The sequence below is a fragment of the Arabidopsis lyrata genome (assembly GCF_000004255.2).
Source record: "Arabidopsis lyrata subsp. lyrata unplaced genomic scaffold ARALYscaffold_7, whole genome shotgun sequence".
NCBI lineage: Eukaryota > Viridiplantae > Streptophyta > Magnoliopsida > Brassicales > Brassicaceae > Arabidopsis > Arabidopsis lyrata.
The window spans coordinates 7347556-7368272 of NW_003302549.1; the positions used below are offsets into that span (position 1 = coordinate 7347556).

Below are 20717 nucleotides of genomic sequence, written 5' to 3' on the forward strand. Positions count from 1 at the left end.
CTCGATTTGACGACAGAGCAGCGACCATGTGGAAGTGGTGGAATCACCGGCGAAGATGGGAATCTACGAGAGTCGTCTCCAAGGGAGCAATAGAGAGGTACGTCGGAACCAATTGAGATTTTTCAAAAATAATAGGTTAAATGTGATATCTTCTATCATATACATTGTTTGATTCGTTATGATACTCAATCAGATACATGTATAAGTAGCTAACTACTGTATTCATACTCAATCATATAGAAAGTAGGGGTAGGTAGTTACAAGAGTCATAATGGCGTTAATCAGATTACCAAAACTAGCTTCTTGGAGATAAAGAAGCGTAGAACCACACACTATTATAGCATAATTAAAGCTTTTCTTTTAGTATATTTTCTGCAGTACTGAGGCCACTTTAAAAAATATAATTTTGTTTTTGAAGAAGAAGAAGAAGAAGAAGAATAAGAAGAAGAAGAAGAAGAAGAAGAGGAGGAAGAAGAAGCCATGAATAACAACATCCTACCCGTAGTTGTTGCGATTTCAGTTCAAATTGGTTTAGCGATAATGTCGATATTTGCAAAATTTGCTCTAGATGACCAGCTTTCTCCGAGGGTCTTTGTTGCTGAGCGTCTGATATTCGCAGCAACAATCTTATCAGCCCTTGCGCTGGTATTTGAGAGGTACGACTACAATATTCTTTTCTCTGTTTTTGTTTTGTTTCGTTTCTTGCACTCATAAGAATTTCAAAACTCTAGGAATACAAGACCTCAAATGACTACAAAAATCTTTGCTCAGATAGTTATCATGAGCATTTTCGAGTAAGTTATCTTGTATGAATCATCATAATTCATCATTATATGTTCTTTCTAATCAAAGTGTTTTTTTACAGGCCATTGTTGGAGCAAAACTTGTACTACACAGGCATGCAGCTCACAACGGCGACTTTCACTGCCGCTATGTTCAACCTAATCCCGGCCATTACATTTGTAATGGCCTGTGTATTCAGGTAGCTTTCTATTTTCGTTCAGACATTTAGTACTGTATGAATACTAATCAAACGAATATGTGTGTTTTGACTTTTGTTCAAACATGTAATGTCTTGTACCCTTTTGTAAGGTTGGAGAAAGTGTCTATTCACACTCATCGAGGAAAAGCAAAAGTGGTTGGGACGTGTGTGGCGGTTGCGGGAGCGATGATGATGACATTTTGGAGCGGCCAGGTGATTCCGTTGCCATGGACCAGGTCGCTGCATGCCAAGAAGATTCACATGCATGCTGATGGCATCTTAGAAGGAGGGCTAATGATTGTGTCCAGCTGCCTGAGTTGGAGCTTCTATGTTATTCTTCAGGTGTAAAAAAACAGTAGATCACAATGTTTCTTTAATAATACTAAGTTTGGCTTGCCTTTTAATCCATATGATGTTTCTTGCAGGCCAAGGTAGTAGTGTCATACCCGGCAAAACTGTCCCTGACGGCTCTCATCTGCATCATGGGGGCGATTGGATCGACGGTCACTGCACTAATATGGGAGAGAAATGACCCTAAAGCCTGGAAATTTTATCCTGATATAACACTGTTAGCGTCTCTTTATGGGGTAAGTTGAATTGAATCGAAAAGTCTTTTGGTTGAGTCATACAATTTGTATTGAAACTCATTCTACATTGTACAGGGATGTTTCTCAGCAATAACGGTTTACGTTGTTGGGTGGATGGCACAGAAGAAGGGTCCAGTGTTCGTGAGCATCTTCAATCCAATCAATTTGATTGTCACGGCGGTCATTAGCTCGGTCGTACTCTCTGAGCAGATGTTTGTCGGGAGGTGAGCATTGGTGCTTTCGTATCATACTTGTCATCTCTTAATGTTCCTCTTCTCAACTCATCTTTCTTTGCTGAATCAGGATAATTGGAGCTTTCGTGATCATCATTGGCATCTCTTTTGTTCTTTGGGGAAAACTGGGAGAACAAACCACGCCGCCACCTCCAGAGCCTGAGGTAACTCAAGGGTCTACTGATGTTTGAGGTTATGTCTTTAAAGGTTTTAGTTTATGTCCTGTAGTGGTCATGGATTCATATCTTATGTTGTTGATTTAATTTGAGGTATTGTAGTAGTAACTTAAACCAAAATCTTCATGGGGACAGAAGTTATCCTTGTACGAGGAAAGAGTTTATGGTGTAATAACTTATCGATAATCTTGAGTCTTCACCATGTTCAAATTCAAAGATTGCTTCAGAGGTTATTTCTCTTAGTGGTCTTAAGGGCTCAATCAACTTGACCCAATAGGCTAGTTCTAGGATCTGAGGAGGGTTTTGACAATTTCCAGCTACAATAATAGGTAGTGAGATAAGCTTTATAGAGAGGGAAAAAAGAGTTTGATATATTCATTTATCTATCACTGTTTCACATCCCAAGAGAACCAAAAAACAAAAGTGGATGGTATCGTATGAATATGACTAATCTCATATTTCCGTATCTAGTAAGGCCTCTTAATTTCCCTCTGTTTCTACTATCTCATCCTATAAGCAAAACTAAAAGAAAAGCCACCACCTAAGAACAGGTCACGAAGGCGACAGAGAGATGGTAAGGGAAAGTGTTGGCGTAGTGAAAAGAGAGAGTGGAGCCAAAAGGCAAAGGCTTGCCGTTGTTGACGAGACAGTCGTCGTAGTGAATACGCTTGAAGACTCTTGGATTTATCCACTTAGCCGAGCTGAACCAACCGCAGTTGATGTGTATCCTCGAAATTATGCATCCAGACATACACTGGTTCGTTATCTCTACCATGTAACCTGGTATTCCGTTAGGCATTGGCTCCGTTACTGCTTGGTTCACCACTATGTCCGTACTCTTGCACTTATCTCCGATTCTCTCCGGCTCTGCCCTGCTCTCTGCTTTTCCTTTTTCTAAACAATCACACACACAAAAAAAAAGAGAGGAATTTTAGTTTACTAGTAGCTACATTGCTTAGAAGTTGAAATTATTGGATACGAGAAATAGAAATGCTAAAAGACTCGTTCTTTTTTTTTTTTTTTGGCAACAAGACTCGTTCTTTCTAACCCCATTTTCTAGTAAAAATTTATTGGAGTATGAAAAATGAAAAAAACAGAGAGGTACTATTAATTTGACAGCTGGATGAAGTAGGAAGCTGTTTCAGCATTGCTCTACTACAGATGTATGCACTCTCCAGTCAATAGTCAACAAGTCATCAAAACTAATCTTTTTTTTTTCTTTAATAATTCAAACAAACAAGAAGAAAGAGATTCAACAGAAGTAAATTCGACGCTTGAAATTACTCAATTAAGGATGATGTTATTTGTTTTTACTCTAGATAAGTCATGAGGCAATCAAAATTCATGAATAGGGTCCACAAAAGTATAACGAACAAAGAAACAAAAGGAAGCAAGAAAACACAGACGTGCAAAAGACTGACGACGCTGTGAAAAACAAAAAGGACGAAACGCATCAGGAAGTTGTGTGTTTGCAGAGAGCAGAGAGAGAGAGAGAGAGAGGTTTCTGATGCAAACAAACAAACAAAACAACAATTCACCATTTCACGAGGTTCATAACGAAAATGGAGGAACCAAGACAAATTTAACAAAATCAACGCAATAGAATCAATCACCGATTTGGTAAAATGTAAAACTGGAGTCTAAAAAATCAAAAATTCCCTTACCAGGACCAGGAGAGAGAAGAAGCATTTTCCGATGTGATGAGCTCGGTGACAACGTCGTCGTTTTAGTCAAATCCAGATATTCTCTAAGCTTTTCACCTGTTTCAAACCAAGATATCTTCCACCATTACTACTCAGAAGATAACATTTGATTTAGGAATCTACGTTTAAACAAAGCATAACAGAGTTTCTTAAGAAACAAGTGAATCTACGTTTGATTTTAGTACCACCGGAGGCTTCAACGGAGACGAAAGCCATGCCGTAGAGCAAGTACGAGACAAGTGTCGCCGATACCAAAAGTCGCCGTCGGTTCATGTGCTTAGACGTCGGAAACCTAAAGTAGATGATGAAGCTGACTCTCGTCTTCTTCTCTGTTCCGTCTGCGTCGATTTGACTGTTACCGGAAAATCTGTAAAAACCAGAGGAAAGAGAAAGAAAAAAAAAACTTTATGAGTATCTATCTTATCACACGACTTGTCTTGCATCCATCATATCAATGAACAGTACAAAACAGAGGAAAATCCAGATTTAAGCGGCTCCTAATATCACTCGCTTTTTTTTTTCTTTCTCTGATTTGAAATATAAGGAATCTATTGCAGAAATTTTGAAAATCTTTTGACCAAAACCAAAAATCTGTTGCGGAATGTACAATGAGAGAGAGAAGCTTAAACCTAAAATTTAAGAAAACGACGACGAAATGCATTATCGCTTTAACCAGTTTCTGGAAAAACTTCCTCACAGCGAACGCAAAAAGTAACTAAAACAGAGGAAATTGAATATCTAAAATCAAATCAAGGAGACGAAGCGAATCAGGCGACAGATGAATCGTATCTTAAAGCGACTAAAAAGGGAAAAAAAGTAAGAAATCTGGATCGAGTTTCCTGGAAAAAAGCAATCTGATTCTGACGGAAAAACAAAGAGAAAGCTGGAGCGTAGTGCGGCGTGAAACACAGAGAAACAAAGCAAACAAACAAACAAACAAAAAGTAGAAATCAACAGAGGATGGAGAAAAATCCAGAAAACTAAACAATCAAAATTCGTATAAATACACATCTCTACGACTACGTTTAAATCCGTACAGTTTTCAGAGAGTTTCGCTCACTTTTTCTTCTTCGTCGAGTTCTCTTCCTGCAAGTGGTGTCGCCGAGGAAGAAGACGAAGGGATAGAGAGAGAGATAAAATGGATTTTAGGATTCTCGTCTGTGTTACACATTACACTACGGACGTATTTATAGTCCTTTTTTCTTATTATTTCTCGGAAATATATCAATATTTTTTTTTAAGATGAATCAAAATTACTTGAAACTTTAATTGTTTAAAAAACGATGAAAAAAGGTGAAGAAAAAAATAGTATTAATTAGTATTTAGATTCCATGAGAAAAATAAATGGACCGCTACGATTGATACCGTTAAAAACTTTAGGAATGAATCCCGCTTGTATCCAACCAGAAATGGGCTGGTACGTTTTATTGAAGCAGTTGGTAAAATTCGGAAAAAAATTAAAACATTATAAGGGTAAAATTGTCATTTCGTCCTGAACTTTTGTTTTGGATTGACACCGTGGAATGAATGATTGGCTTAGATAAATTATCAGATTAAGGAAGAAGATTGGGTAATTATTAGATTATTGTACTATTTGTAATACTATTAAATTGTCACATCCTCACGTGGGAGTATCAGAAGCACACGAGTCTCTTTATCACGCGCCTTTAATTGCATTTATGATTGCGACGATGATGTTTTCCTTGTACCCATTTTATATTCATTCCCCTTCATTCTTTCTTATTCTCTTTGTTTGTTTTTTTTTTTTTCTCTTTTCCGATTTCAAAATTAGAGAAAAACATGTAATCTGAATCGATTGTTAAGAAGAGATAAAAGTTTCATTCTTTAATGTGATGTGGTTACTAATTTTTTCTAAGTATAAGTTATTGATGTACTGTTGAATGTTAACACACTTTACCTCTCTTTACGAATATATGGTAACACCCACCACTTTTGTTACATTCCTTAGATTATTTATTTTCTTAATGCATAACAGTTTTTGTAATCGTTTGGTTTGATTCAACTTTTTTTCTCTGGGTGAATTAATCGTTTAGCTTCTGATATCAAATGTTCAAATATCGTATCAACGCCAACTTTTTAACAAACTATATAAACTGTTTCGTTTAAATAGAAAATGGGATTTAAACTATCACCAAAAAAAAAAAAAATCATCATTAAATTTAGTGAGATTTAAACTGTTTCGTTTTCATTTGCTTGGGGCAAAAAGAACTCTCTAATGGATTTGTTCACTAAATATGCAAAAGTTTGTAAAAGGAAAAGATGAGATTTACTAGAACGACCAACTTAATTTCGACAGGAGAGATGAAACATTGAAATTCGATTCTATAAACGAAAGTAAGGCCAAACAAACGCCGAACCAACAGAGTAAGAAGTAAGCCAAAAAAGCGAAAACAGAAAGAGTTATTTGACTGGCAGAGATAAAACAAGGTCGCAAAATGACAAGTTGGCTCGTTCGTATCAACAACATTTGCTTGCAGTTTTTTCGAGCAAAAAAAATATAAATAAATTTTGCAAATTTAAAAGACAAGTTCAAAAAGAATGCGAGCATTTCAAATAGTTTTTAAAAGTATATCATGTATGCTTACACTTATTTGTATATTTTGTGTGGGAATAGGCAATAAATGCACTTAGAAAGAAGGCATTGCTTTTGACAGACAGAGCACAATGTGTCATTGATAAAACAGAGTTTTGCAGGGCTTTGGTCTGCTTCTCTCAACCCCCTCCCTCCTCTTCATTCATATGTCATTTTGTCATTTTTCTTCTTGTTGAATGATTCCCACTTCTTAGTTGACCTTATTTAAACCACACACGCTTCTCTTTAAACAATTTAAAAACAAAAAACAAAAACCTTCTTCTGACCTCAAATAAACCAGACATCAATTCTTATATAGTAATGGTATGGATATATATATAATTGAGCCAAGATCTCCACAAAGTCAACCCAAATTATTACTAAAACTGTTTGTTTTTCACATGGAAATCGTTAATGTTACTGCAATGGCAGCTGCTAAAGCTATGGAATGGTAAGTTTGTAAGGAAAAAAATAAAAACAATGGAAGGCCAAACACATCTAGAGATGTTACAGATTTCCTACCAATAACACTAATCTACAACACGTGTGTATCCCACCCGGATCAGATCAGGTCGAGTCACAAATAAATAGAGATGCCTTATTAATCAATTAGGTTACACATGGAATCTCTCCTCGTAATCCAACCTCCAATTATATGCAAGCTCAATGGTTTTAACGTCTCCAGTTCGGGCCTTTAGATCCCTCCAGCTTTTTAATCTTATTCAACAGATCATCGATCGTGTTCGACGCTTCCTGCAATGAAAGATTTTAGTTTTATTGGAGGTAAGCATACAAATGATAATCAAACGAGTCAATGGATAAATGTTCATTTAATCAATGAGGAACCTCTAGCTTATTTCTCAGAGTTTCTTCCTCTCCATCACGTCGGTCTCTTTCCTCTGAGAATATCTCTATCAGACTCTCTTGCTCTTTCTTCATTTCTTCTATTTTTTGCCTTGCTAATTGAACCTAAATTAATCAGGAATCTATCAGGCTTGCAAACAAACTATAGAAAGACTTAAAATGTCAGAAAGTAGGACTATACCTCAACTTCAAGTGCCTTCCTACGCTCTTTCTCACGCCGCAGCTCCTCTTGCAACTAAGAGTACCAAAGAAATATGAGAGAACTATTACAATGAAAAAATCTTTTTGGTTTGTGATTTTGGACGGAGCATTAACCTGTGCACTATCTTTCCCTGATACACCATTTTCCCCTTTATGATTTGGATATGAGCTTGAGTAGAACTTGTCAGAAGCTGGAGTAGGAGTTTTGATGCTTGATGGAGCAGGTCCATCACGATCATTTTCTGGTGATGAGTCTAACATCCATAAAACATTGTTAAATGATTATTCCCTACAAGTAAAATCTCCTGGAAATGTTTTATGGACGTTAAGAAACCAATAAAGGCACTATACCTCTGTTATCATAACCATATGCAGACTTTTGATGTCGCCTGGGCGCATAGCCAATTTTGTGACAGTTCGTACTCCTGATCAACAAGGAATGAAATATTTTCAGCCCTGAAACACATCCATTTCAGGCTCAAGGAAGTGGGATTTTAAATCAACATGAGAAAACAATCAGACCAGTAAGTCTTCTGCATTTGAACCAGCCGTGACTCAAGTCTAGAGAGAACTGTTGTACGCTCAAACCCTTGCTTATCATGAGCAGGCTCAACAAAATTAGCTTCCAGAACACCTATTAGCAGAAGAAACTAGCATTGTAATCTTCACAAAAGTAAGTGAGTCAAGTAATAGAATTTCCATATTAAAACAATACCTATGACCCCACGACCATCACTGCCTGTTGCATTCCATATCCTCCAAAATGGCTGATAACACAAGTTAATAAAAATACACAAGAATATGAAATCCAGTATTTATCTTGAAAATCAAAGGCCTAGTATGGAGAGTTTTGGCAAGCAAACCTTGATGAGCCGATTTTTGTGGTAGACATTAAAGCCTTGAACATCAACATGATGTTTTGCGTCCTTCACAAATCCAATAATTACAATGGCAGACATCTGATAAGAGAAGTAGTGCGCAATACCAGCTTTATGAAGATCTTGGCTTGTAATAAATAGAACTATAAGAAGGGTGGTATTAAGTTATTAAAACTTACATTTGTCACAACTCCATATGATTCAGACTGTGGTCGATATGTGATCTGCTCAGTCTGCATCATGTCATTCACTACGCTGTGGTGCTCAACATCTTTTCCCCGTAGAATGATACGAAACCCAGGTGGAATTCTTAGGTAGAGGATTGATACATAACTCTGGGAACATGTCAAAAGGATGAGAGAAATGAATTTGTAGAATAAAACGACACGCAGCCTATTTGACCAAGATTCACAATAATATTCATATTCAAGCTTTTTTTATTATTCCCCAGTCCCCACCATCACATCAATGTACGCAACCTTCAAGAACCATTACAGATTTACAATCCTAACTAGCATAAGACTGTCCATAGCTAATTTGGCAAAGACATCTTACTTATTATCTACAACAACAAACAAAAGATAATGGAAAAGAAAAATTAATACCCTTAGTGAGTGTTTGTATGTCAGGAAGTGCCTAGAATTAGGAAACTGAGAAGCCATTTTGATGTTCTTCTCTTCCCGATTGACACCTCTAAGTTGAATATCCTGCAGATAAACAATATTTTATGCATAAAAATTTGTATGCATCATCTCACACAATAATCCTCATTCATTGAGCAATAAAAACACTTACATAAGGATCAGCATCAAAATCCAGTTCTAACATCCCTTGATCATCTTCCCACAGGTTATATATGATTATCCGTGTGCCACGATCCTTCATCAGATCAAACTACAACAAATGAAGCAAAAAATTAGTGATAACAATTGTTCATAGAGATAGTAAAGGGGTGGTAGAGATTAAAGAAGATCAAATAGCTCCGAATGTACTGAAATAATCCTGAGTAATAAACGCTCTCAGGGAATATTTCTTAGTATGAGTAAGTGTTAAGCAACTGCTTTGAACAAAGAGAAAATATACCTGATGAAGAAGATCTTCTTCACTAGAGAATGGCGACCATTGAATTATTGTTTCCACATTTTTATCCCAATCACTAAGGGAAGACCGAATTATTTTACTCCATTCAGGCTCCCTTCTTTCATAGTCAAGCTGCCATTTTCAATCACATTACAAGAGAATATAAGGATAAAATGGATACAATATTCATCTAAAAGTATACGTTGTGGACATGAAACATCTTCTGTGGCAGAAGTGATGTGCGGACAATTTAAAAACATAGTAAAGTCACAATGTTACCAGCAATACTGAAAAGTTATACATTGAGATGCAAACTAAGGTACTAAAAGAAAAGGAATCAATCACGACTCTCTGCCATTGGAGTTATCTACTGCCACTACAAAAATTTATATATGCATAACTGCTATACCAAAATCCGCATGGAACAAATCAAAGTTGCAGTATATTCTACAGCAAGAAATTGTATTGCCTTCCTCAGTTTAGCCTAAAAATCAAAAGTAGAGGAATACCCAATCTTTCGGGATAAAAGTTTACAGGCAGCAATACGGAGCATTCAATTGTAAACCAATCATGTGTTCTTGGAGTTTCATGCATACATATATGAGACTAGTAAGGATCAGACAAACTAAGAACCCTAATATCCAAAATCTAAACTGGTCTACTGAGAACTTGTTTGCTTTCATTGTAGATATCCGTTCATTTAAAAAAATGGGGTACATAAGACATATTAGTGCTCAACACTGAACAAAGATTGCAATGAAATAGTGTACACGTAACCAACTGATACGTGCCACTAAATCCCATGTTAACGAAAGATTAGAAGAATCATGTTGTTGAACCAAGCAATTGAATGGAATTTTATATCAGGATACAACTCATAATAGAGAAACCAAGTGGCAGACCATGGAGTTGTTCTCTAACAATGCCATACAATGAAACAAAGAAAGATTACCATGGGAACAACAATGTCCTCCTTTCCTGTGCTCCTTAGAAATGTATATGATAGGAGCCCGATGCTCTGCGTAGAGCTAAAACCAACATCAAGTAAATTATCTATAACAAGAAATTATAACTTGAACTATTGTTCATATTCTTCGGGAATGAAAATACAATCCAACAAAAATGATAAAAGACATGATAGCCGAAAGGTGCAACATATTGATAACAAACAGCTAACTAACCTCTTTCCATCTTTCCCAGGGCAGCGCGAGAATACAATAACATCAGCTCCAAGTCTCATTGTACTAGTTTTAAATCCATTGCCATCTACAAGCAGTAATTGAATTAAGCATCTACCTGCTGCAAAGTTTTGATATAAGTATCACTCGGGTTGAGAAAGAATAATTACATTGTCCAATGGTGTTTGCAAGTTTGCTTTTTGCAGAGTATCCTAGAGACATGCATTGTCGCATTTTTTCAGGATCCATCCCACCCCCATTATCTGCAGTTGAAAACATAAGGATTCTCATACATGAGGATCGAGAAGTGGACAAAAGTTTTGCACTTTAGGCAACCAATAACCACATGAATAAAACAGGGAAGAGGTTCTCTAAGATATGTTAGGTAAAGTGTATACCCTCAATTAATAACATCCTGTTTCCTGCTTTTTTGTTTTCAAGCATGTCTACCTTAACATAAGTAGCTCCACTGGCAACCTGATATCAACGCGAGAAACCATTTACTACAAAGCAAAGTTAAATGCGCTTCAATCTGTCTAATACAGTAATATTACAAGTTAAGAAACAAAACCCACCTCATCCAATGCATTGTCCAAAAGCTCTGCAAAAGCTGGATAAGAGAACACAGATTAGCTTATAGAAATAGAGGCAAACTTATTCTCGAATAATGGTTGATCAATGGGAAAATACCTCCAAGAGCCCATTTGTGACTAGTTGCATTAGAATGTAAGAACTTTGGATGGACTCTTACATGGTCAAAACCACCTGAGACATTATCCATGTCAAACCATTGTAACACAAAACATTCCACATTACTACTGTCTAATGAACAAAATTAAGATTTGGTTTTACCTGAAGAAAGATCCCAGTTAGCGCCAGGTGCTCCTTCATAATCTCCAGCTTTCCAAAACTGCTTACAACCGCCAATCCTCCCGGACGTGCCCGCGTACGGTGGCTGCGGCGGCGGCGGCGGCGGCATAGGCCTGAAGACATTACAGGGATTCGCAGGAATAGCATGCGTCAAAACTTCCGGCGGATTGGATTGGCCGAATCCTTCCGGTAACACAACTGCTAACTCATCAAGTGGTGTAACCTTCTTCACATTATTCCTATCCACTTCCGAAGAACCTCCTCCATAAGTATCTCGCGCTCTCTTCAAGTTGTTTCCAGAATTATATCTTCTGTCGGCGGCGATTTCTCCAATGTCGGAGTCGTCATCACTGCTACAGAGATCGACTACAGTTACAGATTCTCTTCCCGGAAAGCCAGCCGGGGAAGTAGAAGGTGGCGGAATCTCTCGCTTCACATGAATATTCTCCATAAATAGAAAAATTGGACAAAAGTATGAAAAAGTTGAAGAGATAAACTAAGGATGAATTTTAATTTCAAAAAAAAAAAATATATATTGATGAAGAAGAGAAAACTTTTGGAATGTTTGCGCGAATGATGATGATGAAGAAGCGAAAATATTGGGAAAGAAAAAAAGTATTTATATATCTTCTAGGAACAAATTTGACTTAAGAGGATTTTTTAGGTTTTTCTTATTTAATTATGTTAGTTGAGAAGATGGGCCATATAAATTATAAGCCCAATCATATCGATTCTACACAACTAGGGTCCGAATGGTGTATTTGGCTTTGTAAGAAAAGCGGTTTTTCTGTGCGGGACGGTCTAATTGCGGTACAAGCGAGAAAAATATATTTGCGGGATAAGTGTAGTTTTTGTAGAATAAGCGGTACCAAATAATATTTGATTGGTGAAAAAATAATTTACGGGATACATGTTAAAGTTTTAAAAATATAGTTAATTTTTTTTTGATTTTAACTTTATAGTGTATATATATAAGACAATCCCATTATTAATCCAATCAGAAAAGTAGACATCAAATTTTAATAGTTTAATATAATAATTGAGTAATTTTTGGTGAAATTTAAATAAATCTAGTTTATATATAAGACAGTTATTTGAAAATTTTAAAATATAAATGACTTTAAATTAATATTAAAACTCTCAATCTGTTTAATTAACTATCATATTTGAATTTATATTATGAGTTATGTATATTTTGTTGTTTGTATAAAAACTATTCAAAAGAAAATTAAAACTAAAGAAAAAAAACTATTCAAAAGAAAGATTAATAATAAATGTGCAGTTTTATTGAAAAACGCTTGAAAATAACTGTGTCCTTTTAAAAAAGCGGTCCAAGGCAAATTTGGGAAGCTGTTTTTGATTTGCGTTTTTTTTCTGTTTTTTTAAAAAAAAACGCTAATTTAGAAAAGTTGTGTTGATTGGGAACGTAGTACGGTTTTCCAAGAAAAAAACATTGAATTCCGCTTTTACATGCTGCCGATCACGGCCTAATTTTCGTAAGCCCGATCATAGACAAAATAAAACCCTAATAAATAAATATTCTCTTTCATTAGTCAGAGGTCTCTTGAGGTTTCAGTTTCTTGTCTTTTGGGATAAACAGTAAGTAGCTGACAAATGGTATAGAAACTTCTGCTCCGAGTTAGATCTGTTGTTCTACTTATATAATTCATTGTTTCTCCACTCTGTTTCTTCTTCTTCTTAAGTTGTGTAGTTCATAATAGTAAATTTATGTTTGTCTGATCTTTAAGTTTTTTTGCATGTGTGGTTTGCTTAAAAACTTAAAATGCATAATTGGATCTGGCCTTGTGTGTTCCATTGTAGCTAATTTGTTAGAGGAATTGAATGGTACTTTTTCTTTACTTGAATCTATTTCTGTGTAAGATTCCATATGATATAATTCATCCTTGTTTGTAACATTAATCATCAATCAATTTTAGTCACTGGTTTAAATTGCTTTCTAACTCTGTAAGCAACATCTTCAATTTGGTTTTAGGCCCCAAAGAAAGGAGTCAAAGTATCTACAAAGAAGAAGCCGGTAATGTGGTTTTGTTTTGCTCTCTCTCTCTCTCTCTGTGAAGATATTTTTCCTTTATCTCGGCCTCTGTGGATGTTATCTGTGTTGATTACTCACTAGCTGTTTAACTCGATATTTGTATAATCGCAGCGACTTCTCTGTTTAAGATTCTCCTCAAGTATAGGCCTGAGGACAAAGCAGCCAAGAAGGAGCGTCTTCTCAAGACGGCTCAGTCTGAGGCTGAGGGAAAACCTTCTGAGTCAAAGAAGCCAATTGTTGTCAAATATGGTCTTAACCATGTGACTTACCTCATTGAGCAGGTCTCTTCCCTTCCTGTCTAATTCATTTTGCCACTCTCGAGGAACTAACCTAGTTAGAAACTTGTATGAAACCTATCTGCTTGGTTTGATTGCAGAGAAAGGCCCAATTGGTGGTGATTGCTCATGATGTGGATCCGATTGAGTTGGTCGTCTGGCTGCCCACATTGTGCAGGATAATGGAAGTTCCTTACTGCATTGTCAAGGGGAAATCACGATTGGGAGTGGTAACTGCGATTTTTTACTTGATGAGAGCTATTACTTATAGAAACGTGTAGTTGATCTGTGATCTCCTCCTGTGTTGGTTACTTGTTGTAGATTGTCCACCAGAAAATAGCATCTTGCTTGTGTTTGACCACAGTGAAGAATGAGGATAAGCTGGAATTCAGCAAAATCCTAGAGGCCATAAAGGTGAGATTGTAATTGTTGTCACATGTTTCTTTGAGATTGTGGTTATATAAATCCGTAGAATGGATTGAAATGGGTTATTTTTTTTTGTTTTTGCTTAGGCAAACTTCAATGACAAGTATATGGAGGAGCGTAAGAAGTGGGGAGGTGGGATTATGGGATCCAAATCGCAGGCCAAGACTAAGGCTAAGGAGAGGATTCTAGCCAAGGAGGCTGCTCAGAGGGTGAATTAAGAAGCTCTCTATGGGTTTCATTTTTGGAAAGCTAATTTTATTCAATTTGCACACTACTAAGAGTTTAAATCCAAGTATCTCTCTTTTTTCCACAATTTTGGTTGCATCGCCTTATTTCGACTTAGGCTATATATACAAACTTATTTATTGGCCCCAAGAGGCCACCTATTGTTCCATCAATATAATTAAATTTTAGCAGCTGTTTTTTCTTTTAATTTTGTTCGTTAAGCTTCGTCGAAACTTGTCTTCTTAAAACACGTCTCAGCCTGGCTATATAGCCAAACAAACAGAAACAGTATTATTGTATGTCATCAAAAACAAACAACCCTCGTTAGGATTTAGACTGGGGAATATTGTGGGTTGGTTGATTTGGTGAGACATTTGACGTCATCAGTATGTTTTGAATTCTTAACATGAAGACGTAGTCATTATAACATTAATACTCGATTGAAAATATGACCATTGACATTTGTAGATAGATATGCGTGGCAGCTAATAATAAGCGATACAACAAGAAGAAGCCATTTCTAATTTAAAACGATTACACACCTCATCAGTCATCATCATCAACATTCCTAAACCCAGTTTTATGATAAATAAAGCAAAAGTAGATTAGACAGGACATGATGGGACCACCACCAACACCATTACAATAATACTAGTCAGGCTTCTTCTGTCTGCTCCTCTCTTCTGATTCAGTGACTGTGAGCCTCGTGTCCCTCCTATAGATCACATTTTAAAATCACAATTAATTTTATTAAAAGGAATTAACAAAACTATAGTATAACACTTGTTAAACGCAAATGGTCGCTATGTTAGAGAGAAATTAGGCGCACAGTCTTACGTTTCCTAGGACTATATTAAATGAATTAATCTTTATATAAAAATGATTCTTTATTTGACCCCACTGAAGAATTCTACAACTATGGTTACTTTTACGTTTTTTTTTTGCTTTATGAATCTCAAAATTAAGAAAAAAGGAAAAAGAAGAATTTACCCGGTTGGGGAAAATGGACTGGAGGATGTTGGGCTTGGTGGCCTTGGAGTGGGTGGAGCGGAGGACGCCGTGTTTCTTGAACTGTTCTCTAACAACACGGTTATAGATAAAAGCTGCGCCTTGAAACTGCGGCAGAACAAGCCAAGCCACGAACACAAGTTTCACCGTATACCAAATCGGAATCCACTCAATAAGCGATTGCAGAATCAGTTCCGTGAGTGAAAGGAACGAGTATATAATCCAGTACGCGAGCCACTGTTCATCGTCAACTTTTGTTGTGCTCTCCATTGCTATCACCGATGCGTACCTGAAAATTCAACGTTTTCTCAGATTTTGTTTTTTTTTTTTCCTTTTACAAAAAGAAGAGAAATCAATCAAGGAGAAAAACTTACAATGGATACAGCAACATCACTATGGGCCTGCATCAACAAACCGATTATGTTTATAGATTAGAAATCAAAACAGAGGAAATTAAAAAGTAACTAATTTTGGGAAAACATAATGTAAGGAAGGTTAAGAAATTATACCCAGCGCCCGAATGAAGAGCAGTGAGGAAAGTCCAAAATTTGTTGTCCATTTTTTTCTTCCTTTGCAAAATTTTTGGAAATCTTTAGGCCTTTGTGTAAATTTCGAGGCTAATTAATTTTCTGTGAGATGAAGACAAAGAAATGTGAAGGAAAAAACCTAATTTATAGAGAAGGAAGGTACCTTAGAGAAATGGTACGGTTTGCTACAGTAGTTGGTTGGTTCACACCCTTTTCATTGGCTCTTACTAGGAATATGATAAAGAATAGTACTATTATTTTATTTTAATTAACGTCGTGCTAGAACTCTGATGCCGACATACAACTTACTCCGGTCTGGTCTATCGGTTCAATTAGTGTGCTCTCTTTTTCGTCTGTTCGGTTCAATTCGGTTCAGTTAATTTATCCCACACCACACGTGGCGAGATTCTAAGCTTGAAGGCGTCGACACGACACCGACCTCAAAATTAAAAAAGCGAAGGCGTCGGTGAGAGCTTCTGTCATTGCTTATTTGCTTTATTTATTTTATTTAGTTTGTTTCTTTTAAAAAGATACTTTTGTCATTATTAATCTTTTTGCTGAGTATTGTTTTACCATCTTTTCAGAGTGCTAAATTTGTGAGAATTAGTTTGATTGAGGGTGAAACTAATGGGATTTGAATTTGATTCTTCTCCCAAGTCATGTAAGCGTCAGAAGAAGTTAAGGCCCAATTATATTCTTTTGTTCCTTTGATAGTCTAATACATATAAAAAATTTATCTTCATAACATGTAACTTCGTAAAACCCAAGTTAAAAATAGACGCTTCCAGTAACAAATGTTTACATATGGATGAAAAGAGAGAGATATGTGTGGATTTAAACACTTAAAATGCAAATTGAGCTTCCAAAGATGTATCCATTGAATGTGTGGGTTGTGTAGATGGGCCTTTTGTTGGAGCCCATTTTCTATTTAAATGATTAGCTCTAACCATATTGATTGTAAGGTATTTTAAACATTTAGGGAGGTGTATTGAAGAAAGAATTTGGAGTTATTTGAGTTTTAATGAGTTTTAAGATGATTTTGGTGAATTTTGGTAAATTAGGGAATTTGATATCAAAACTCTCCCAAATCCCACCTAAAACCATGAGATTTGGATATTTGAATTTTTAACTAAGATGTTCTTTGAAATCCCACAAAAAATCACTCAAGTCATTTCAAATCCACAACTTAAAATGTTTCCAATAACAGTGGATTTGATTATAGATTTTAAAATCACTAATCCAATAACACTTGATTTTAAAAAGATTTTTAAAATTCATGTTTGAATAACATAAGATTTATCTTTTTAATACAAATCATTTCAAATCTTTTATTGAATACACCCCCTTAGTGTCACCAATACAATATTAGTTCTTTTTTGCTTCTTCATCCAGTGGTAAAGAGTAAAGACTAAAGAGTATAATTTGTAATCGTTTTCTAAGCCCAAAATACATAGTACATACATTGTTTTTACTGTTTTGGCCAAAATGTAAAGAGAAAACGAGAGGTAATAAAACAAAACTAAACCTTTTCTTTATTGAGTTTTGATGAAAATTCACAAACCAAAATAATAAAAAATTCTCATGTAGGAACCAAAGTATTGATATGTGTATTCATGAAGAGATGATCAAAGCCGTTCATCAACACATATAAAACCCATGACAAAAGCAACACCATAGTAACAGAGACAATCCTTTCAATCGTCGTCTTCTTCTTTGATTTCCTAGTATCACTCGAACTCGTCACATTCGAAGACCAACAAGATGAATGAGAAAACGATGTCGTCTTCTTGGTTTGATCATCATCATCAAAGTCGTGAAAGAGTTTTCTCCTTAAAGGTGATCTTTCGTGTATCATCTCTGCCTCTGGTTTGTGTTGGAGAGAGAGCATTAGGTTTCTGGGAGAGTTTTCGACATACTCAAGAGCTTCTTCCACTGTGATCCATGAAACTGCAGATGAATGTTTACCGGTTTTCATGGCTGTCCATTCTTCCTCAAGCTCTCTCAACTGCTGCTGAAGACCTTCGTGTCGATTTTCCTCTCTTTCTTCCATTTTCATTTCTTACAATTTACTTTGCTACTAATTAAGAAGAATGAGGTTTATAACAGTGTGTGATCTTATGAAATCTCAGTAATTACATTTTTATTATTAAAAAAATAACTTAAAATTATAATATTTGAAATTTGAAATTGAACAATTCAATGTCAATAACTGAAATAGATTCTACCAAGGAAAATCATAACTGACCACCACGAAATTCTGCATTAATTTGTTCATAGTGTGAAGGCAAAAAACAAACGATTGAGATATACATAAAATCTCAGAGATCATAGAGTTAAATTAAATCTAGGACACAATGGTTGGTTAAGAGGTAAAAGAGTTGGAAATGTCTTCCATCACACCTTTCCCATCTTCACCATCATAGTAGAAGAAGTTCTTCAATGGGTCTCCTTTGCCTGATACTGCTTTGATCACCTCCTGCCACATCAAATTCTTTCTTGTCAAATAGTGTCCAGTGAGAAGATTCGAATGCGAAAAGAGAGAGAGTGAGAGAGATAACCTGTGCTAATATTCCTCCCACAATGGCACAAGCTGGTGGGAATTCAGTAGTACCAGTGATAAGTCTCCCCAAGAGACTATCTGGTATATGGCTCTCGCTCACAGACTGTCGCAATATTTTCAATTTTTCAGTGAACTGAGTGACATTTCTAAAGAATGGCAAAACAGGAAAACACGCTTACGTTTGCCTCACAGAGTTGCTTTTTGATTTCCAAGACTCTGGCAAGATCGAGTAGCGAACATTCTCCATGTTTGCGCCCTTCACTTTCCTCAAACACTTCTATTACTGAAAAAAATATCATAGGAACACCAAAGATTAGTGAAGCAGTTTTTGTTGTATGTACCTGACTTGAGATCTCAAATTATACTGTTTGTGGAATGTAATCAAGAATGGTAACTAGTAACCACCTCTCATAGCAAAGTAGAGCTTTGCTGTTCTCCGAGGAATCGGTTTCCATGGTACCGATATAGCTTCCTGTGGCAATAAACCAACAAATTTTTATTTTATTACATCTTATGCAGATGTAAAGACTATTAGTGGCAAAAATTAGTTTTAAATTGTACCTGAAAACTTGGAAAATTTAGTTCGCATTCCACCGTCTCTTCAAGCTTTTTCTGTGGAATGAAAATTGTCAAGAAAACAATACAAAGGACAACTAAAAATTGCACAGTTAGGACCTAGGAGGTGTTAATGAAGTTTAAATGTTCAATGGAATCATAGAATTAAAATAGGAGCCAGATGAAATGTCAAAATGTAAACACCTTCATGTACTTGTAATCTTGAAGGTCCACAAAGATTTCACCACATGAGTCTCTACAATCGACTGTATAGAATGCCACACGTTTTACTAACTTCCGACATTTTTCATTGACATATTTCTGCAAAAAAAACAGACAACGTAATGAAGAGATGTATGGAGCAAATAAAGATGCAAGGAAGTGGTAACTATGTAAAAGATGGTATCAATACTTTGGTAGCAGGAGAACCGTAGCCTATAACTACGACATCAAACTGCTCAAAAAAATCAGTGCCAAGCGTTGACAGATCACCTGAAAGATTAGAAAAAATGATCAGACAAAAGTTGGTACTTTATCAAACTCTAAAGGAGAAGTATTAGAGGGAAACCTTTCTCTACAGAAACACGGACCATAGGGTTGAAATCCTTGAGTGACTCACAACAAATCTCAGCCACAGTTTTGCCACTATAAGCATTTTGATCAGGCGGAATCAAAAAGTTTGCGTTCAAGGCTTCCTCATTCACTAAACGGCCATCCATCAAAGTAACTGAACCAACTCCTGCCAGCACAATGTTCTTGCAAAACTACCCACCAAATGGAAACAAAGCCAAGAAATGCAGTAAGATACCATTAGATTAAATAATTGAGATGCATGACATCTCAACACAAATTATAGAGTTACAACTACCTCAGCAACAGTCCCCTTAATTCCAGATACGAAGATATGAGCTTTGGTCAATCTGCAAGCAAAAGACCAACCACACACTATATCAAATCGTGCCAACCTTACACAGTAATTACATGATAGTGTAGTGTATCAATAAAATAAGCTTCAGCAAAAAGCGAATATATGAATGAAAACATCAATCTCTCAAGTTAGAAACCAAAAGCAAAGGAAACATAAACTCTCAGCTGGGATATGAACCCAGGAGTTCCCCAGAAACAGAACAGACATGATTATCTCAGAACGACCAAAGGGAGCGCATTAATTACAAATCCAATTGTCTAGAAGCAGAATCCAAACTCTAACCCAATATAATTGAAATCCTCTTAAGACAAACAAATAAAAACTAAAACTTGAAGCCAAGAGGAAGGAATAGAATGGAGAAGAAACAAAATAAGATAAAAAAAAAAAATTTATGATCAAAATCCGCAATTTAAGTAGTAACCATTAAGCATTCTCCTAAAATGGCCAAACACAGTAAGAGTTTAGTACTCCCTTGAAGTCTCGAACCAAAGATGCAGCCCTACAAGCACTTGAATGTTGAAAATTGAAAACAAGAATGAGTGTTGAGAAGAGAAAGTAACCTTCTTTGAGCATTAGCGCCCCAAACCCTAATCTGGCGGTCGTACAAGGCAGTCTCCTGCTCGGTAAGCTCTTCTCCGTCCATTCGCAAATTCAAGCTATCAATTCCACAAAGCTTTGCTTTCAGAAACTAGAATTTGCAGTATAATTAAATACTGCAGAATCTTGATAACTGGGAGCTTTCGATAAACCTAGTCTGCACTGGGTCGATTTTGGTCAACTCTCTCAGTACAACGGAGGCTTTTTTATTTTGGCCG

At 36.1% G+C, this 20717-nt stretch overlaps 7 protein-coding genes across 11 annotated transcripts; 2 read left to right on the forward strand and 5 right to left on the reverse strand.

The window, feature by feature from the left end:
• Positions 1-739: 739 nt before the first annotated feature.
• On the forward strand, positions 740-2436 carry LOC9305766 (WAT1-related protein At5g13670). The gene is made up of 6 exons (XM_021018006.1): positions 740-794; positions 866-982; positions 1093-1324; positions 1408-1569; positions 1645-1793; positions 1873-2436. The coding sequence occupies exons 1-6, from the start codon at positions 748-750 to the stop codon at positions 1991-1993; spliced, it is 828 nt and encodes a 275-aa protein (XP_020873665.1). The 5' UTR covers positions 740-747; the 3' UTR covers positions 1994-2436.
• Positions 2332-4856, reverse strand: LOC9303706 (protein TAPETUM DETERMINANT 1). 5 transcript variants are annotated; one of them, XM_002869649.2, is made up of 4 exons: positions 4742-4856; positions 3852-4048; positions 3643-3738; positions 2332-2872 (listed from the first exon to the last, which is right to left on the reverse strand). In XM_002869649.2, the coding sequence occupies exons 2-4, from the start codon at positions 3952-3954 to the stop codon at positions 2520-2522; spliced, it is 552 nt and encodes a 183-aa protein (XP_002869695.1). In that variant the 5' UTR covers positions 3955-4048; positions 4742-4856; the 3' UTR covers positions 2332-2519. The 5 variants fall into 5 exon arrangements, with proteins under 5 accessions (XP_002869695.1, XP_020873722.1, XP_020873720.1 ...); XM_021018063.1 differs by having other exon boundaries at positions 4719-4856; XM_021018061.1 differs by lacking the exon at positions 4742-4856 and adding an exon at positions 4311-4692 and having other exon boundaries at positions 3870-4048.
• Positions 4857-6629: 1773 nt separating this feature from the next.
• Positions 6630-11993, reverse strand: LOC9305767 (protein MICRORCHIDIA 7). The gene is made up of 19 exons (XM_021017673.1): positions 11328-11993; positions 11166-11240; positions 11051-11085; positions 10874-10952; positions 10646-10738; positions 10479-10563; positions 10250-10325; positions 9301-9429; positions 9013-9111; positions 8823-8924; positions 8397-8552; positions 8203-8298; positions 8055-8106; positions 7862-7973; positions 7691-7764; positions 7454-7593; positions 7320-7373; positions 7121-7243; positions 6630-7027 (listed from the first exon to the last, which is right to left on the reverse strand). Exons 1-19 carry the CDS (start codon positions 11794-11796, stop codon positions 6947-6949), a joined length of 2130 nt encoding a protein of 709 aa, XP_020873332.1. The 5' UTR covers positions 11797-11993; the 3' UTR covers positions 6630-6946.
• A 754-nt stretch (positions 11994-12747) lies between these two features.
• Positions 12748-14550, forward strand: LOC9305768 (60S ribosomal protein L7a-1). Its single transcript, XM_021018075.1, has 6 exons — positions 12748-13190; positions 13339-13380; positions 13510-13679; positions 13775-13903; positions 13995-14087; positions 14186-14550. The coding sequence occupies exons 1-6, from the start codon at positions 13103-13105 to the stop codon at positions 14315-14317; spliced, it is 654 nt and encodes a 217-aa protein (XP_020873734.1). The 5' UTR covers positions 12748-13102; the 3' UTR covers positions 14318-14550.
• Positions 14551-14760: 210 nt separating this feature from the next.
• On the reverse strand, positions 14761-15977 carry LOC9303707 (HVA22-like protein d). Its single transcript, XM_002869651.2, has 4 exons — positions 15842-15977; positions 15707-15733; positions 15315-15621; positions 14761-15039 (listed from the first exon to the last, which is right to left on the reverse strand). The coding sequence occupies exons 1-4, from the start codon at positions 15889-15891 to the stop codon at positions 15013-15015; spliced, it is 411 nt and encodes a 136-aa protein (XP_002869697.1). The 5' UTR covers positions 15892-15977; the 3' UTR covers positions 14761-15012.
• Positions 15978-17391: 1414 nt separating this feature from the next.
• On the reverse strand, positions 17392-17988 carry LOC9305769. Its single transcript, XM_002869652.2, has one exon. The coding sequence runs from the start codon at positions 17913-17915 to the stop codon at positions 17439-17441; it is 477 nt and encodes a 158-aa protein (XP_002869698.2). The 5' UTR covers positions 17916-17988; the 3' UTR covers positions 17392-17438.
• A 71-nt stretch (positions 17989-18059) lies between these two features.
• LOC9305770 (SUMO-activating enzyme subunit 1A) lies at positions 18060-20683 on the reverse strand. Its single transcript, XM_021017959.1, has 10 exons — positions 20463-20683; positions 19843-19894; positions 19543-19738; positions 19387-19466; positions 19179-19295; positions 18981-19031; positions 18825-18891; positions 18599-18702; positions 18418-18522; positions 18060-18335 (listed from the first exon to the last, which is right to left on the reverse strand). The coding sequence occupies exons 1-10, from the start codon at positions 20543-20545 to the stop codon at positions 18222-18224; spliced, it is 969 nt and encodes a 322-aa protein (XP_020873618.1). The 5' UTR covers positions 20546-20683; the 3' UTR covers positions 18060-18221.
• Positions 20684-20717: the final 34 nt, after the last annotated feature.

Bases quoted from the DNA above. Each gene is read 5' to 3' on its own strand.
- LOC9305766 (XM_021018006.1), top strand. From the start codon at position 748: ATGACTACAAAAATCTTTGCTCAGATAGTTATCATGAGCATTTTCGA. The intron at 795-865 runs GTAAGTTATCTT...GTTTTTTTACAG, and splicing joins GTTATCATGAGCATTTTCGA to GCCATTGTTGGAGCAAAACT. The intron at 1,570-1,644 runs GTAAGTTGAATT...TACATTGTACAG, and splicing joins TGTTAGCGTCTCTTTATGGG to GGATGTTTCTCAGCAATAAC.
- LOC9303706 (XM_021018059.1), bottom strand. From the start codon at position 4,342: ATGCATTTCGTCGTCGTTTTCTTAAATTTTAG. The intron at 3,739-3,851 runs GTAGATTCACTT...GGTTTGAAACAG, and splicing joins CGGTGGTACTAAAATCAAAC to GTGAAAAGCTTAGAGAATAT. The intron at 2,873-3,642 runs GTAAGGGAATTT...GTGATTGTTTAG, and splicing joins TCTTCTCTCTCCTGGTCCTG to AAAAAGGAAAAGCAGAGAGC.
- LOC9305767 (XM_021017673.1), bottom strand. From the start codon at position 11,796: ATGGAGAATATTCATGTGAAGCGAGAGATTCCGCCACCTTCTACTTCC. The intron at 10,953-11,050 runs GTGGGTTTTGTT...CGTTGATATCAG, and splicing joins TGGACAATGCATTGGATGAG to GTTGCCAGTGGAGCTACTTA. The intron at 8,107-8,202 runs GTTTGCTTGCCA...TTGTGTTATCAG, and splicing joins ACAAAAATCGGCTCATCAAG to CCATTTTGGAGGATATGGAA.
- LOC9305768 (XM_021018075.1), top strand. From the start codon at position 13,103: ATGTGTGGTTTGCTTAAAAACTTAAAATGCATAATTGGATCTGGCCTT. The intron at 13,904-13,994 runs GTAACTGCGATT...TACTTGTTGTAG, and splicing joins GGAAATCACGATTGGGAGTG to ATTGTCCACCAGAAAATAGC. The intron at 14,088-14,185 runs GTGAGATTGTAA...GTTTTTGCTTAG, and splicing joins AAATCCTAGAGGCCATAAAG to GCAAACTTCAATGACAAGTA.
- LOC9303707 (XM_002869651.2), bottom strand. From the start codon at position 15,891: ATGGACAACAAATTTTGGACTTTCCTCACTGCTCTTCATTCGGGCGCT. The intron at 15,734-15,841 runs GTATAATTTCTT...TTGTTGATGCAG, and splicing joins GCTCTTCATTCGGGCGCTGG to GCCCATAGTGATGTTGCTGT. The intron at 15,040-15,314 runs GTAAATTCTTCT...TGTGATCTATAG, and splicing joins AGTCCATTTTCCCCAACCGG to GAGGGACACGAGGCTCACAG.
- LOC9305769 (XM_002869652.2), bottom strand. From the start codon at position 17,915: ATGAAAATGGAAGAAAGAGAGGAAAATCGACACGAAGGTCTTCAGCAG.
- LOC9305770 (XM_021017959.1), bottom strand. From the start codon at position 20,545: ATGGACGGAGAAGAGCTTACCGAGCAGGAGACTGCCTTGTACGACCGC. The intron at 19,895-20,462 runs GTTACTTTCTCT...TTTTGCTTGCAG, and splicing joins GGCGCTAATGCTCAAAGAAG to ATTGACCAAAGCTCATATCT. The intron at 18,523-18,598 runs GTAAGCGTGTTT...ATATTGCGACAG, and splicing joins AGCAACTCTGTGAGGCAAAC to TCTGTGAGCGAGAGCCATAT.